The 18,477-nt window shown below is 43.0% G+C and overlaps 1 protein-coding gene across 1 annotated transcript in view; it reads right to left on the reverse strand.

Moving 5' to 3' along the window:
• B3GAT2 (beta-1,3-glucuronyltransferase 2) overlaps positions 1 to 17,843 on the reverse strand; it is a 69,067-nt gene extending 51,224 nt beyond the window's left edge. Inside the window, exon 1 of the mRNA XM_045843204.1 lies at positions 17,247 to 17,843. Within this exon, the coding sequence (XP_045699160.1) occupies positions 17,247 to 17,843 (597 nt within the window). The remainder of the gene's footprint in view (positions 1 to 17,246) is intronic.
• Between the last annotated feature and the right edge of the window lie 634 nt (positions 17,844 to 18,477).

Here is an 18,477-nt window from a genome sequence, read left to right on the forward strand (position 1 = left end):
GGGTAGACCGGTACCACAGTGCTGTCGCACAGGGTTGTTTAGAAGATTAAGTCAGTTAAAACAGGTAAAGCGCTGATGCATCCTGGCACATAGATAAGTGCTGTATGTTTCCGCTGCCATCAATGTAACATCATCACCATCATCACAAGCTGCCCAGGGACAGAGATTCTCTCACCCTGCCATAGACATTGGGACCTGTCACCAGGGAAACTCTTTTCTTGATGTTTAACAAGTAAGACACTTTTCTAGGACAAAACTGCACTAAGTAAATTCTACAAACCCAGGCCTGGAATGAGGGGCACCCTTCCTAGTATGCTTCAGGATTTAGAAGTTGAAGCTCTGATGCATGCCTGAGGTCTGTCCTGAGCATGAGTACGAACAAGAGTCAAGTCATTTAAAAATCATGCCTTGAAATCTCTTATTAGATACCACTGTTGTGGAACACAGCTCAGAAAACCCTGCATTCTTTTGTGTCTGTCCTTGTAAAATGCATAATACTTTGTGTGCAGTATTTTAACTTTACATAAATGACATTGTGGAATAGATTTTCTCCCATTTTCTATGCTGTACCATATTTTAAAGATCTATTTATGTCACTCTGTCTACCTGAAGTTCTCCTCAGTCCTGGATTTTTTAGTTCTGTTAGTAGCATATAAAGATATGTTTCAGATATGGGACAGTGATCAAAACTAACTTATTAAAATCTAACAGGTAGCATCAAACAAACAAAAAACAAAGCCGAAAGTAGAATAATTACAAATAAATTTGATGGTAGGAAACAAAATATTTATACACTGAAAACTATAAAACATTGCTGAAATAAAGATAACATAAACAAACGGCATGACATCCCATGTTCATGGATTAAAAAACAATATTGCAAAGAAGCCAATACTTTCCAAAGCAACCTGCAAATTTAATGTGATCCCAATGATATTTTTTCTCAGAAATAGAAAAATCCATCCTAAAGTTCACATGGAATCTCAAGAAACCCCAAATAATCCAAACAATCTTTAAAAAGAAGTTGCCCTGCCTGGTGTGACTCAGTGGATTGAGAGCCAAACTGCGAACCAAAGGGTCACCAGTTTGATTCCCAGTTAGGGCACATGCCTGGGTTGCAGGCCAGGTCCCTAGTGTGGGGCACACAGGGGGCAACCACACATTGAAGTTTCTCTCCCTCTCTTTCTCCTTGCTTTTTCCTTTCTAAAAATAAATAAATAAAATCTTAAAAAAAAGAACAAAGGTGAAGGACCCACAGTTCCTGATTTTAAAAATTACTGCAAAGCAACAGTAATCAATATAGTGTGGTACTGGCATAAAGACAGACATACAGACCAATGAAATAGACAAGAGGGCCCAGAAATAAACCCTCATGTCGTCAAATGATTTTCGACAAGGGTGTCAACACCATTCAATGGAGAAAGGACAGTCTTTTCAGCAGATGATGCTGGGGAAAACCAGATATCCATATTCAAAAGATACTATGAAATACTATGTGTAAAAATTAACTCAAAATGGACCATTAATTAACTAAATGTAAAAGCTAAGAATATGTCACTATTAGAAGAAAACTTAGGGGAACACTTTATGACATTGAATTTGGCAACAAAGTCTTGGCTATAACACCAAAAGCAAAAGCAACAAAAAAGAAAACAGACAAAGTAAACTTCATCAAAATTTAGAACATCAAATGGCACTATCAACAGAATAAAAAGGCCACCCCCAGAATGGGAGACTTTATTTACAAAACACAGTTTTGATACAGATTAATACCCAGAATACATAAAGAACTCAAAACTCAACAAGAACAAAAAACAACCCAATTCATAAATGAGCAAAGAATAATAATATAATAAGGGGTTGATACCCAAACTATATAAAGAATTCACACAATTCAACACCCAAAAGCAAACAATCCAATTAAAAACAGGCAGAGGACCTGAATAAACCTGTCTCCAAAGAGTGCACACAGATGGCCTGCAGACACATGAAAGATGCTGATGTTTTTCTAATGTTTCATTAACATCAGAAAAATGCAAATCAAACCCAAAAGCAGATACCACCTCACACCTGTCAGAATGGCTGTCATCAGTAAGGCACGTATGCTGGCGAGAATGTGGAGAAAAGGGAACCCTTGTGCACTGTTGGTGGGAATGCAGACTGGTGCAGCCACTGTGGAAAACAGCATGGATGTTTCTCAAAAAATTAAAATGAAACTGCTTTACAACCCAGTAATCCCACTTCTGGGTAAAAATCTGAAGAAAAACAAAACACTAATTTGAAAGAATATATGCACCCCTATGTTCATTGCAGCGTTATTTACAATACCCAAGATATGGAAGCAGCCCTAATGTCCATCAATAGACAAGTAGATAAAAAAAGCTGTAGTACACATATGTAATGTAATAGTACTCAGCCATAAAAAGGAAGGAAACCTCACCATTTGCGACAGCATGGACAAATCTAGAGAGTATTACGCTAAGTGAAATAAGTCAGTCAGGGAAAGACAAATACCATATGATTGCATTTATATGTGGAATCTAAAGAGCAAGATAAATGAACAAACAAAATTGAAATAGACTCATAGATACAGAGAACAAGCTGATGGCTGCCAGAGGGAAGGAAATTGGGGAAACTGGATTAGAAAGAATTAGGAAGTACATGTTGGTAGTTCTGAAATAGGCATGGGATGTAAAGCGCAGCATATGGCAATATAGTTAATAATGTTATCCTAACCGTGTATGGTGCAAGGTGGGCACTGAAAATATTGGGGAGAACACTGTATGGTATATGATTACCTAACTAATATGTAGTATATCTGAAACTAATCACAATAATGAATGTCAACTGTAAATGAAAAAAGTAAAATAAAAAGAGTATTAAACCCTAAAAAAAAATTGACAGAGGACATGAATAGACATTTCTCCAAAAAAGATACACAAATAGTCAATAGGCACATGAAAAGGAGGGTGACATCACTACTCATTAGATAAACACAAATCAAAACCACAATGAGATATCACTTCACATGTATTAGGATGGTCACTATAAAAATACAGAAAATAAATATGTGAAGCAATACAACCCTTGTGCCCTATTGGTGAGAATGTAAAATGATGCAGCCTCTGTGGAAAACAGACTGGCAGTTTTTCAAAAACTTAAACAGAATTACCATATGATCCAGCAATTCTATTGGGTTGGCCAAAACCCAAAACGTTTGTTTAGTTTTTTCCATATGATGGCTCTAGTAATGCTTAGGTGTCTTTAACTTCATTAAAAACAACTTTGTTAGACTGTATTGTGACAGCTGTCATATCAGCATGCATTTAACAAAAAAACATCAGAATTGGTGGATTTTGTGCAGCCATTTTAACATTGGAGACGGAAGAAGATACACACCATTTTCAGCATATTATGCTTTATTATTTTAAGGAAGGTAAAAATGCAACCAAAATACAAAAAAAGTAAAAGATGTGTGCAGTGTATGGAGAAGTGCTGTGACTGATCGAATGTGTCAAAAGTGGTTTGTGATGTTTCTTGGTGCTATTGACATTGTGGTCAAATACTTCTTTGCTGTGAGGCCGTCTTAGGCATTGGAAGATGTTTAGCAGCACCCCTGTCCTCTACCCACTAGACGCCAACAGCAGGAGATAGATGACATACTCAAAATATCCAAATCAATAAAGTTACTAGTGAAAATGAAAAATGTGTCTTTTATTTTACAGAAAATACATAACAGACTTTTAGGCCAACCCAATATTTCTGTATACACACATAAAAAATTGACAGCAGACACTTGAACATACACCAGTATACACCAATATTCATAGCAGAATTCACAATAGTCAAAAGAAGGAAACACACAAGTATTTCTGGGGGGTTTAATGGATAATCAAAGTATGGTCTATATATGTAATGGAATAGCATTCAGCCTTACAGGGAATGAAATTTTGATACATTTGTGATGTGTTTGAATCTCAAAGATATTACACGAAGTGAAATAAGTCTGATAAAAAAGAGAGGGAGGGACGGGGAGGGAGAGGGAGAGAGAGAAACATTGATCAGTTGCCTCCTGTATGTACTGGACCAGGATTGAACCAGCAAACCAGGCATGTGCCCTGATCAGGAATTGAACCTGCAACCTTTCAGTGTATGGGAGGACGCTCCCACCAACCAAGCCACCTGGCCAGGGTGGGATTTACTTTTAAATGTCACTACAGTTACAAGAGCCAACCAAATGAACACCTATATTTTAATGCACAGGACAATCATTGACTTCCAGAGGAAAGCCTAGGTTTCTGTACATACCCAGATCACTGCCCATAGAAAGTACAAGCACTGTCAACCCGCCTTCTTGACAGTTCTATTCTTTAAATCCTTAAATAAAGCTAAAATTTACAAAACCTGTCTTTTCAGTGTGCATGGCAGGACTCAAAGGTAATGGGCAAATAGTTCCATATAATCGTGAAAGAAACATGAAAGCAATGACTGGGTAGGGCATGGGCTCTGAACACGGGCTCTGAGGACCATGAGCCGCAGAGCTTCTCTGCAAACACGGCCGCAGCTCCCGGTAGAGGAGAAGCCCAGGTGTGTCTCCGGCACTTTTGCCAGAGGTAGCTGAGGAAATTTACCAAGTTACAGAAACATCCACAAACTATCATTTGACCTTTAAAACCGACACTGGCATTTTAATCTTGCAAGGCCCAGGTTATTCAGACAAACAACATGCCCACACATGGAACATATCTCATATTTAAATTCCCATTCCCACTGGATGACAGAGCAGCATCTTGGGGCCACGGAGATGGTCAGCAGGGTGGTTTTGTGACATCCTGCCTTCTGGAGCTGCTCCACAGTGCCTGTGGCCACTGACTTGCCAGAAGAGCAGATAAAGGGTGGGAAAGTTGCCCGTTCACCCACTCTGCCTGTCCATCCTCACCTCCTCTCACAACAACTGCATACAGTTCTATCAGGCCCTGTAAGGAGGCTGAGTATCAGAGCTTTTCCTCATTTGTAAAACAGATGTTGTACTGGGTTGGCCAGAAATTCCGTTACATCTTTTCCGTAAAATAAAAGACATAGTTTTCATTTTCATTAATAACTTTATTGATATTTTGAGTATGTAGGCTATGTCCCACTATTGGCTTCTAGCGGGAAGAGGCCAGGGGTGCTGCTTAACATCTTCCAATGCGTAAGACAGCCCCACAGTAAAGATTTGGCCAAAATGCCAATAGTACCAAGAAGCTTCACAAACCACTTTTGACATGTTCAATCAGTCACAACCTTTTCTGCAGACTGCACAATTTTGTGTGTGTGTGGGGGGGATGGTTTCAATTGTGTTTTTACCTTTCTTAGAATAATAAATCATAATACACTGAAAATGGTGTGTATCTTCTTCCATCAATATTAAAATGCTGCACAAAATTCACCAGTTTTGATAAGTTTTACATTTTTTTCTGTATTTATTTTCAGAGAGGGGGAAGGGAAAGGGAAAGAGAGGGAGAGAAATATCAATACGTGGTTGCCTCTCACAGTGCCCCCTACTGGGGACTGCGCCACGACTGGGAACCGAACCTGTGACCCTTTGATTGGCAGGCCTACATTCAATCCACTAAGCTATACCAGCCAGGAATATTTTTTAAATACACACTGATATGACAGCTGTCACAACACATCCTAACAAAAATTGTTTTGAATGAAGTTAAAGACAATTAAGCACTACTAGAGCCATTGTATGGAAAAAACTAAACAAACTTTTTGGCCAACCCAATAATTTCTACCTCAGAGATGTGAAAATTAAACAGCAGCATGCACCTCTAAATGCCTAGGGTGGGGCCCAGCACACAATAAGCAATCAAAATATTAGTTCTTCTGAGGTCGTGAGGCGTGAGGGCTTTTGGCTCAGCCAAGCCTGGAGCCCACAGTTCCAGTTCCTAACTCAGTGCTCCTTCAGCCAGAACAGCAACTCCCAGGCTGGGACAGCATGGTCGCCGCATGTATACAAAGACTCCATGGAACAGGTGAGCACGGACGGCTTTACGGGGACACATTCCCAGACCCGCAGCAATCCCACACATGCTTCACTCTGGCTGACTCCATGAAAGAGGGGCGGGTTCTGCCTCCCCTCCTCCCCACCCCTCCCCTCACAGAAGGGCGACTTCTCATCCAATCTGAATGGTATTGAAAATACTGTCCAACGTGGCCACACCTCTTGGGCACTAAACAAAGGTAATTAGAAATACCCTGTCTTTATTAAGAAACCTAATGTCTCTATTGAATGGGTAATCAATCCTGTTGGAAGACAGGAAGTTTCTAATTATTTACTTCCAACAAAATTGAAGGAAGGAAAACTAATGTCATCGATAGATCATTAAAACAGTTTCCGAGAAGAGGTCAACATAAAATGTTTGGCTTAGAGCCTGAGAGTTGAAAAAACTGAAGAACGTCAGAACGAGAAAATGCTTCCTGTCTTATTTTCTTCTTTATGTAAACAAGGCTGACCTACTGGGAAAACAATGTATGCTGAACTTTATTTCTTTCTAGCAATAAATAATGTTCATCCACGAATACAGAGTATCTAACAACAACAAAATGTCCATCCATGTCATTAAGATATCAATTTCCAATAAATGTAGCTTTTATGCTTAACAGTTAATTAACCAATTTTGTTGTTGTTTTGATTACTTTTTAATTGCTACTAATTAAAATGTTAACTCAGTCCTAAGAGTTTTTAAGACAGAAGCTCAAGTCATGGGAATTTTTGAAAAATGTAAATTCCATGTACAGTCATTTTTTGTTACTGAAGATACACATAATAGGAGAAATAGTAAATGACCTTGAACTTCAAAATATTATGGTAGAATAAAATTCCAAGGGACAATAGAGATAGAAAAAAAGGACAATATAAAATTCCCAAATTATTGAGAATTATATTTATTAAATGAATAATAATAAGTATAAAACTGTTATAGTATTTATAATATCCACTGGATATATTTTTAATTTATGAATATTGACATTTATAATACACTGGAAATTACATACTTTGCAACTATTTTAAATGATTTTTTAAATTTAGATATCAAATTTATAAAATATCCTAGAGGCTGTGTAATTTTATTAGTTTTTTCTCTTTTAAAGATTTTATTTATTTGTTTTTAGAGAGAGGGGAAGGGAGGGAGAAAGAAAGGGAGAGAAGCATGGATGTGAGAGAGAAACATTGATCGGTTGCCTCTTGCACACTCCCAACCAAGGACCTGGCCTGCAGCCCAAGCCATGCGCTCTGACTGGGAATTGAACTGGTGGCCTTTAGGTTTGCAAAACAACACCCAACACACTGAGCTATGCCACTCAGGGCACTAAATTTTTTTTTAGGAGTTATGTAAACAGAAAGTGTTGAGCACCATAGCACCAGACTCTGGTGTGACCGCCGTTCCTGCCAGAGGCTGACCGGGACAGCACAGGGAGGGTGTGTGAAGAAACAACATTCACAGGCAAGGAGGCAACCAGGGGACCCCGTGGGCAGACACACACACACATGCACGCACACAAAGCAACTATCACATCTTCCTCATTCTGGCAAAAAATAAGCCTTAAATATTCTTGTTTATGAAAATTTAAGCAACATGTGCAAAATGAGGAACAAGCAAAGGGTAGACTTCCCAGGAATTGCCCATCAGCTGAAGTCCAGCTCAGTGGCCCAGGTGAGGCTGAAGGGGCCTGGGCACAAGATAGGGCTGTCACACTGCATCTTCTCTGCCTCCTCTAAGAGGTGCTGGTAGAGGAACACTACTAACCTTCCCAACCTTCTCAAATTACCTTAAACTATTGCTTCTAATAATGTGTTTCAAAAATCTATTCATTTAATCCCTATTACGTTGCCCTCTCCTTGACTGCACACCGTCTCTTTGATCCATTCACTCACACCAGAAACAACCTATCGTGTGATATGTCCTGGGTCCACGTGGGGCACTGGGACTAAAACAGTGATGGAGAGTTACACCCAGGATCTTCAGGCAGCTTGGTACCCTACTCTGAACTACATGTAAGCTAATTTGCTAGATTTCACATACTCATTAATCAGCCTCAGACCTCTCAACCCACAGGAAACCATCCTACTACCCGCTCTCAACCTAAAATGTCTTTTAGATGCTTTTTTTTCCTCATCTCAATCTGACTTCCTCCCAGGACTCTTTGCAGACAAGCCCTACTTAACTCTTCTTCCTTTAATCACTGTAGTGACCCAATGGTGTAAATGAAATGCCCAATGTACTCAGTTCCACTTGGGTACAGACTAGGTTGTGAAAGTCAAGCACCTCTCCCTCCTCTTCCCCACCAGGCCTCCAGAAACACAGTCCAGGTCTCAGGAACAAAGTGTTTGAAGGCATCTACCCAACTGAGGCAGTGCAGCTATCTGGTATACCCCCCAACTGGGGAAGTTGTCCACAGAGGAGAAAACATGGGGAAAAGAATACTTACAACATGCCTATGGTTCAGCACTGACAGCAATCACAGGAGGCAGGCAACCCTTGCCGAGGTGATGCAGCCAACAAGTGGTAAGGCTGAATTTGAGTATGGGGCTGTTTGACTCCCCGACACCCACCTGAGCTCCCCACCAGCCTCCAGCCTTTCACATGTGTGAAGCAGTCTAACACTAGGCTGGCTCACAACTACCTTGACACACCTTAATGAGCACTGATAGGGATACCATAAATATTCATGGCCCTTTTCTCCTTCTCTTTCCTTTTAGCATGGAAGCTCTTTGAGACAGAGCAAGGGCCACATTTATCTTGACATTACTATTTCAAGGCCTCGATATAATCCTAGGCACACAACACAGACTTCAAATGTGTTCTCTGACTGACAATCTGTGCAGAGCTCCTTTCTAGAACCGCTTCCTTCTGTAATAGAATCCCTGGCTTCTAAGTGTCCTTCATTCATTCATTCATTCAACAAATAAGCATTTGCCACATGGTGGGTGCTGCTCTGGACACCAGAGGCACAGCAGCGAACAAAAGAGAACTCCTGTCCTTGTGGAGCTTATATTCTCACGAGAGAAAGTGAACTGAAATACAGGTACTTCATTATATAATGTAATGTTAGGTGCTGTACCGAATCCACAACAGTCTATGTCACCGCTTTCTCAATACAATCAGATGTACAGATACATATCTGTAGTTTTTCTATTAATTTACCAAGTTCCATTTTAAAAGCTAAAGGTCAAAGATCTGCCTGTGGGTGATTTGAAAGCCAGACAGAAAGAATGGAAGCATGCCGCTCACACTGCTCAGTACACACTTCTCAAATCCACAGCTTGGCATGAGGATAGGCAGTGCCTGGGAAGAAGACTCTAATGGGTGTGATTTGAATGCCACTTTCAAATACAGAGAAACTGAGGGGCCTGTACAGGACAGGTTTCAGGGAGAGACTCCCACTCCTCTCCCAAAGCTAACAGGACACCTTTCAGTTTTCTGGATATCCACGCATCTTCTTTCCTCAGGTCCATAAATTTGGCTCCCTCCACCTGGGGAGCTCTGGATGCTGGCAGGCCCCAGGCTTCTCGGGAGCAGGGGCCCTGTCCGGACAGCACCGTTGCCTGTGGCTTGGCCTACACTGATTGTCACCAGGCAGCCAGGGCTCTTGGGGCCCAGGGCTTGCTGCTTTTGCAGGAAAAGAAAAATCAGGGGGTCAAGGAGCATGTGGTGCCCAACAGCAGTGCCAAGACGGCCACCCATCAGTCGTCCATGTCTCCGTTGGGAGGACGGTTTCCTTGACAGGTCCATTGCTCTGTAGGGCCTGATGGGTCCCTTCCCACCCCTGCGCTGTGCTGAGCTGGTTTGTATTCTCATCCTTGCCTGCCTGGGGCCCATCCCCAGAGGCCTAGTGACCCTATAATGCTTCTCACAGGAGGGGTCAGAGCTCAGAGTGGCTCCTTGGCAAGCACTAGAATCTTGGGCCTTTTTCCCTGTGAGCCCAACTGTGCTCTTTCTCTGTTCTCCTACACACTGAATAAACCTCCCCTAGTCCACATGGGCCCAAGTAATCATCCCCCTACCCCTCCCCTATCACCACACACAAAACCAACCTACAACTCTACTGGGTGACTCTGCTTTACACTCCCAGGCACCTGCAGGTCTCTCAGCAGACACTGAGAGTGTGCTTACTAAGACCAGGTGCTCAACCTGGGAGGGCTGGGGTGCTCTGTGTTCACAGCTGTACTACCTACTACAGTAATTAAGCACAGTGCCTGGCACATAGTAAGTGATCAATTAACATATGTCAAGTCGAGGAGAAGGCATACTGATTAATTATATTTAAATATCTTCTGAATGTGCTAACTTTAAGCTCAGGTAGGTAGATGGAATCTCCCAGAGTGATACACTATTACTGCTAATATGCAATTTTCTTAGATAACTGAAATTCCAGTTAATAGAGAATGTTTAACATTTGGCACATTTGGCTTTCATTAGAGAGATGAAGATATAATTTATAAATAGCTGGTTGAAGGAACAAGAGCTTTAGATTCTGCATATACCATATATAGTGTTTATTTTATTTTTTATCATACATACTGTTTAAAGTTCTCTTTCCATTGGTGGAGGAGATTGATGGGGGTGGGGACTATTGAGTTTTTGGTTATTTGGAGGAAAGACCAAATAACCTGACCTGTGGTAGAGAACACAGCCATCTCCCAGTTTTCCTAGCATGCAAAAAGACTTGACCAATGATTTTTATTCATCTTGATTTTAATCCAGGGAAATCACTAATCCCAGAAGAAATGAGACAAGAAAATTAACAAACCTGCCAACAAGTGAGCAGTCCCATGAGCCTGGCAATGCAGGCCTGCCGCAGCCAGCGCACCCAGTGCACCCAGTGCACCAGTGAGAGCTCACAGTGCCTACCCCTTCGTGCTTCCAGGGGGAGCCCCCTCCGCCTCTGTGGGAGGAGCAACCAGCAGGGTCTGCCCCCCACAGGAACTCCAGCTCAAATCAGTTCCCAGCTCCTCTCCTCTGTCCCAGTGGTTAACTGCAAACAATTCAGTATCTCTCATTCAATTCTGTCTGTCCTGATAGTATACATGCCCAGGAGATACAGCTGCTGATGTACACATATTAACTGAAAAAAAATTAATGTTTTATGTTCTCGCAGAAATGATCAGTTCTTGTTCACAAGAATATATGATTTAAAAAAAAACCCAGAAGACTACAGTTTATGTACTAACTTGGCAGTTTTCACTTGACTAGAAAAAACAATCCAAAAATCAAATGATCTATCAGTGAGACAGTGAGAGAGGAGGTAACATTTTTTTAAGACCAAATGATGTCAGGACAAAAAGGTCATAAGGGAAAATTAGAAGTTGGTGTAGTCCAGAAGGCAGAGCTGAGCTGCTGCATGAAAGAAGAGAGCGACAAGTTCAGAAGGCCCCTGCTAATTAAACACTGTTCTGACCAGGCCCGCGTGTTGTGCATGCATGTTAGGTGGGACGAGCTGCAGGACACTCAGGAGCACAGGCTCTGAGACAAGGACCCTGAGGCTCGAAGTCCGGTCTCCTAATGAAATCCTGTCTGCATGATCTTTTCTGGTTACCTCCTGGACCTTCGGCTCAAGTATAGAAGGGGTTACTGATTGCACCCGCCATGTTAGATTCAGGCTGCACTTTGAAAAATCCCTGCACTCACTGAGGAACTGTGTTCATGACTGAGCATCAGTGTTAAGACGAAGGAAAAATGAGGACAGAACTAGTACCTACATTAGGAGCTGTTGTGAGGGTCAACTACGCTAATACAGGTAAAATCTTACTGGTGGTTCCTGGCCCATAGTGAGTATTGATGATGTCAAGTATGTTTTGCTTGTATCCATGGCAAACGGTATTTTTAACATGTATTTCAGGTTGTACACAAAAATTACCAGGTATAAACAATGGATTATATTTTATTAGTTTATTTCTGTGAGTTGGAAATCTATTCTAAATCTACCTGCTTACTTACCTACCTATCTATCTATGGAGTGGTGTGACAATTTTAGGTATGTTTTAGGGAGAGAATTTGAGAACCATGCCAAACTTAAATACCATGCTTCAACAGTACTGCAAATCAAGTATACAATAACACGTTCACTTACACAGAATGAGCAAATAGTCCATCAGAGTCCAAAAGATTTGAATAGACATATCTGAACATTATTGAATTCTGTAAAAAAAAAAAAGCACTACTTGAATACCACCTGGAATTGTTAATAAATAAGACCATTCACTTTGGTTCTCCTATTTTGCTTTTGTAGCATGCCTTAGAAGCAATTACTATTCCATGACTGTTGACACAAGAGAAAAATTACCAGCTTGTAATTTAGAAGAAGTGGAATAGACAGAAGGAAATTGAGTCACTCCCATAGTTTCCAAGAAGCAGCAGACAACAGCCTAAATGTTTAAAAGACACACATTCACTGCACCAAACAATAATCCCGACGTGTCTTCATATCTATTCATGAGAAAGAATAATCAGTAAAAAGCAGGAGGACAAATGATGGAAAAGACAATTGAAAGAGGCAGGAGAGAATGTCTTTTATACCTGAATTATTATTTCTGGTCCATTAAATTATCAAAATCCAAATGAAAACTGCTGGTCTCCAAAGAGCCCTGTCAAAAACTAGCCATAACTCAAGTACTATACACAGGGAGACTAAAGCAAATCAGAAGATTTAACATTGATCGCCTGAGAAAACTGGCTATAGTTTTATGAACATATTTTTACAAAACTCTCACATTTCATGAGACTTATGGCATGACTATTAATATGCTCTTAGACAGGGGGAAATAAAACACAAGGGACACATTTCAGGTAAAATAATCTTTTCATGCTGCACCTAAGGGAATCTTCTAGGTTTCTTCACTTTGAAAAGATAATTACCCTACACCAAGTAACTGTCTCAAGGATAAAAAGAAGGGTAGATCTTTTGTCTTCTTTCAGGCAACACACAGAATTTACTTTTGGGGGCTTACCTTGTGAATTTAAGTATTCTTTGGATTATAGCTCCAAAAAGCTGCATATAAAGGGAGAGTTTATGAATATTTCAGGAAAGGAGTAAGGCAGAATTAAGCCTCAACTCTTCCACCTGCCTAGCATATAAATATTGGGTTGGCCAAAAAGTTCATTTGATTTTTTTCTGTAAAATAAAATACACACTTTTCATTTTCACCAATAACTTTATTGATTTGGATATTTTGAGTGTGTTGTCTATCTCCCATGTGGTATAACATTGATTGTTCTCAGTTAATCTCTCAATTTGATCACTATCAACTTCAACTGGTCTACCCTACTGTAGACCATCATCCAGCAAGAAATCTCTAGCACAAAACTTCGCAAAGCACTTTTGACACATTTGACCAATCACAGCACCTTCTCCATACACTGCTCGAATCTATGTATTGTGTTTCAGCTATGTTTTTACCTTTCTTGAAATAATAAAGCATAATATGCCAAAAATATCACTTATTTTCATCCATCTTCAATATTAAAATGGCTACACAAAAATTCACCAAGTTTGGTAAGTTTTTTTAAAATGCACACTGATATGACAGCTATCACAATACAATCTAAAAATTGTTTCAAATGAAGTTAAAGACTACTAAGAACTATTAAGCCATGACACAGAAAAACCGAATGAACATTTTGGCCAACTCAATAGCTTGATTCCCCAACCAACAAAAATCCAAACAAAGGGCCTCTTTAGTTCACTGCTGTCAGAACATCTTCAAGATGCAGTCTCATTAACTGAGTCCTTTCATGAACTCCTTAAATGTCTCAGAGTTGACCTGTCTTCTAGTCTTACCTCATTACATTTAAATGTTTAAAAGTTTTTGTTCTTGCTGGGAAAGTGCTATTTTTTAACTTTTCAATATGATTAATCTGCAAAGGTGAAAGCAACTTCACCTGAAAAGCACCAGCTTTAAACTCAGGAGATCCTGGAAGGTTGTCCAGTAAAGCACAAAAATCTGATCAAAAGCATTATTGAAAACCTGACTGGCTAGAGTCACATTTCTCTGTTGTTGCTTTTATGAAAGCAGTCTCAATCCTTTGCAAATAAGCTTTTTCCGAGAGCTGGACTGACAAGGTGCACAGGCAGGCAGGATTACCTGTGATCCAGAGTGCACAGCCCCATCAAGGCCACAGCAAGAGCAGTAGTTCTTGAGATACTGGAAACCTGAAAAAAAGCCCCAACCACTGTTTTCTCCAAAGGCTGACCCAGTTTCTGTGGTTGCAACTCACACTGGGCTTCATTTGCAAATGGATTTGGCTGTCAATGTAGGAATCATTCAACCCAAATATTTCTTTCCTAGCAGCTCAACTCGGTTGAAAGTGTTGGCTGAAAATTAGTTAGCAGTATGGGAGACGCAAGCGCCATGCCAGTTACCACAGAGCAATAATTGAACATGGATTGCCTGTTGCGCCTTTAATTTAATTTGGAGACCTTTCATCTTTTACTTTCCTTCATTTGCAACCAATGCTTAGTGAGCTAATTTTGTACCTGGTTCATTTTCCTCCTATGTTATCTGCGTTTACATCAACCACGGAAATTAGAAGCGCTATGAATAAAAGATGAAGACTGACTCGGGACATTCTTTCCTTAAGGGCTGTGACTTACTTAAAAACTGATCTGTGTGTGTGCCCACACACAGGGGTGAGATATGGACCTCAGCCCGACAGCATCCCTGATCAGCATCTCCCCTTCTCCCAAGGAGCTTCAGAGTGTAGACGTTTTATCTGCTCCTACCTTTTCTCCAAGAGGGCAGTGTCTACACTGTAATCCACATGGAATCATTAATTCTAGAAATGGTTTAGGGGAGGCCATCCCATTAATGCATAAATCTAAGGGTGCACAAATTCTATGAATCTGACTTTTTGGAGGGTTCAGTATTGCCTGCCCTGAGAGGAAAGAATGTATTGTAAAGAGGAAAACTGAAAGTGCTGACATACAGGCATCCAGATGTCTACTCTGTCCAAACACATCGTGTGGGAGGGAGGGAGGATGCTGGTAGACAAAGGGACTGATCATAAAATTACAATCTGCAAGGGGCCTCTAGGAGTTGTAGAATTTAAATTCTAAGTGTATTGTGCATATTGTGCTTAAAAAATTGCTTGTTGTGTATTTTGTATACTTGGTACCTTGACATTAAAAAAAAGTTGCATGTGCTCTTAATTTTTATTCTCTTTATTTCACTACTTCCAACTGTACACAATTTTAGCACTTGAAAATTTTGCTTTTTCCCTTTATAGTTTCCTCTGGCCACTACTATTTTTTTCTCCTCATCCTCTCCTTTCTTATATCTTCTCTCTCTTTTTTCCTCCTATGGACCAATGGGAAAGAAAAAAAATACTGGATTCTTCTCTTGCTGTTTAACATCCACCACCAACAAGCCTTCCTTTCAGTTTGGGAAGCATCAAAGGAAGACTGTTCTGAATAATTTTATTTCTGTAGTGCCAACTCTTCCTTCCCCTTTATCTAACATCTCACAGAAGGGGCTAGCAGCTGGGGATACACTGAAAATCACTCTCCTGTCACAGCTCAGCCCCCTAAAAGGTTAATTAGTAATGATATGCATTACTTTACATACACAAGACCGAATTTTCCCAGGTAAGGCAGCTTCCCAGTTGTAGGAGAAAAGTGGGTTTAAATTATGGTGAACTGACATGGAACGGTCTGTGCTTCAGAATACAAACCACATCTTTTGGGAGAGAGAGTACACAAGAGGAAAACTAAAAGCCCAAATTAAAAACATCAGATGATATTTCTAATCTTGGTTATAATGAAGTCTATACCATATATTCTTTTCTTCTGAAGAAACATGAACAGAAAGCCCTACATCCTGAAAGGATAGAGGAGAAAAGATGGAGAGCAATTACTGGTCCTTTTATTCACGAAGAAGAGGATGAATAGAAATGGAGGCAGCAACTGCCTTTAAGAAATGGATTTTTTTAAAGCCACATAGGCAGAAAAATTAAACTGGAAGTGTACAGAGTAGCTTTGTCCTGAGGTTAAAAAAGCCAAACAGATGTTAAGATGAGGGTGTGGGGCATATATGATTATTAGACACACAGCTTATCTAGTTTACCTGGGGAAGCTGTGGGGTAGGGGGGACGATGGAGTCTCAGAGGCAGGAGATGTCAAGGAATTTTGGGTAGAGGAAGGCAATGGCCCCACAGGATGTCAAAGAATCCAAGATTTTTTTCAGCTATACTTGTGTATAAAGAAGAAAACTGAAGAAAAAAATAACCATGTAACTCAGTCTCATTTGCAGAATACACACACAGACCACAACATACCAGTCTCAAAAAATAACACCTGTTCTAACCCGGTGCCGGCTGGTTGTGTGCACGTATGGCCTTCCAAAGGAAAATAAGACCATTTCAACAGCTGGGGCTGGACTGCACCCAGGACCTCGTGGCGAGCATCAGGATGGAATGGCACCATGCAAGAGTGGACTAGCTAACTCACCAAAGAGACAGGCCTTCGAGGAAGGTGGAGAAAAGGAACTGGACAGTGCACCTGGTAGCTCTGACTGTGAAAGTAACATAACCACAGTCTCAAGCAGAGCAGTCTCAAGCCAGAACAGTCTCAAGTCATTTGCCAAAGGGTTTCCTTGAAAAAGAGGTAGTCTGCAGAGTGGAAAAGGCCTTTTGTGGGGTGGCAGAAGAAACAGAGGGAGGACCCCCTAGAAGGCACCGTTTTCACTAATAATCACTTCCATGCCAATGGACTGTGCCGGAGAAATTTGTCTCTGGGCTGATTTTTAATAATCATCTCCACCTTCCTCTCCGTATGGTTCTAGAATCCCAGTCACACCTGTTTGCTGAAAGGCCTCTGGAGTAACCAAGCCGACCCTGACCGCCCTCTACATCTGAGCTTCACCCTCAGGCCACCCAGATCCTGTTCTTGGAAATCATTCCCGCGCCCCACAACTGTGCTACTCTCTCCGCCCGATGTTGGGGCCAGGCAGAGAGCAAAGCCCCTGGCCAGACTTCCTCCCTTGAGTCCGCAGTAGTCCCTGTCCCTCACCCGAAACCCCACCCCTTTGGCCAGGGAAGCATGCCAGGGACGACAAGGCTGAGGGTGCCTGCGAGGAGCGCTCCACCTGGAGTCCTAAAAGAGTGCACTGAGAAGTGATAACGCCAAAGTACAGCCGCACCCGGGCCGACCACCGAGGCCCCCCTCCCGCCCTTGCCCCCAAGCTGGGGAGGGCCGGCCACTACCTCCTGGAAGAGCTCCAGGCTGTAGGTGTTATCGTCGTCGGCGAAGAAGAGCACGCCGGGCTGCGCATGCTGGTGCTGGTGTCTCTGGCGCAGCCAGGCGAGACCGGCGTTGCGCTGCTCAGTTGCGCGCGGCAGTCCCGGCCGCTTGTAGCGCCGCGGCGTGGGCACGTGCAGGTGCGTGCTGGGCAGGCCGGCCCGCGCCAGGAAGCGGCTCACCAGCTCGGTGCGCGCCACCGCGTCCTCCACGAGGATCCAGTGCAGCTGCGCCACCTGGCGGAACGTGTTGGCCAGGCGGGTCAGCTCGGCTTTCTGCACCGGGCGGCTGTAGGTGGGAGTGATGGCATAGATGGTGGGCAGAGGAGGCTCCGGCTGAGGCTGTAGCTGTGGCCGCGACTGGTTGCGCTTCTCCAATCCGCGTCCCGGGCCACCCCTGCGGAGCGGGAGTCGGGCACTCCCGCGGCCCAAGGCGTAAGGAGAGAAGTAGGGGCGCGGGGTGAGCGAGGGCGCGGGCCTGCGGGTGTCCACGTCGAGCATGATGATGACGATTAAGATCCAGGGCAGGAGGATGAAGAAGCGGCTGAACAGCACGGACTTCATGGTGCGCTCTTTCCCTCCCAGACGCCCCTAAGAGGGGCCAGACGGTGGACCCCAGCGCGCAGTTTGGACGGCGACGGCGCCCGCGCTCAAGGAGCTGCGGCCCGCGCGCTCTCCATAGGGTCGGGCGACGCTGCGGGGTCCGGGAGCCGCGATTTCAGCGCCTGGGCGTGGGGGATAGGCGCAGGTGCCAAGGAGCTAGGGCTACAGGGAGTGCAGGCAGGAGGGCAGGTGCTGCCCCGCACTCCGGGTGAGTCGGCGGGAAGCGAGACTTGGTCCAGCTGCGCGCTGCTACCCCAGAGTTGTGTCAAGCGCCCGGAAGACGGCGATTCCTACTGCGCTCTCTTCGAAGAGTGGGAACGGGGAGCTGGCCCCCGGCGGGCCGCCTCGCCGCTTCCGTCCCGCGCCCTGCGTGCAAAGGGACTCCAACCGTGGGCTCTCCGGGACACCTTCGAGGGCTGGAGGCAGGCGCTTAGGGCTTCCCTGGTCACATCCCAGCCGGGGCAGCGAGGACCAGGAGGGGACGCCTGAGATGCAGGACCCCAGCTCCGTTCCCGCGCTGCAGCAGAATCCTGCACTCCTGTCCCTCGCTCTGCTCTTCTCAGAACCTCTCCAGGCTCTGGCAGCAAGATCCCAA

Source organism: Phyllostomus hastatus, unplaced genomic scaffold (assembly GCF_019186645.2).
Source record: "Phyllostomus hastatus isolate PE091 unplaced genomic scaffold, TTU_PhHast_1.1 phas_contig_40, whole genome shotgun sequence".
Classification (NCBI taxonomy): Eukaryota; Metazoa; Chordata; class Mammalia; order Chiroptera; family Phyllostomidae; genus Phyllostomus; species Phyllostomus hastatus.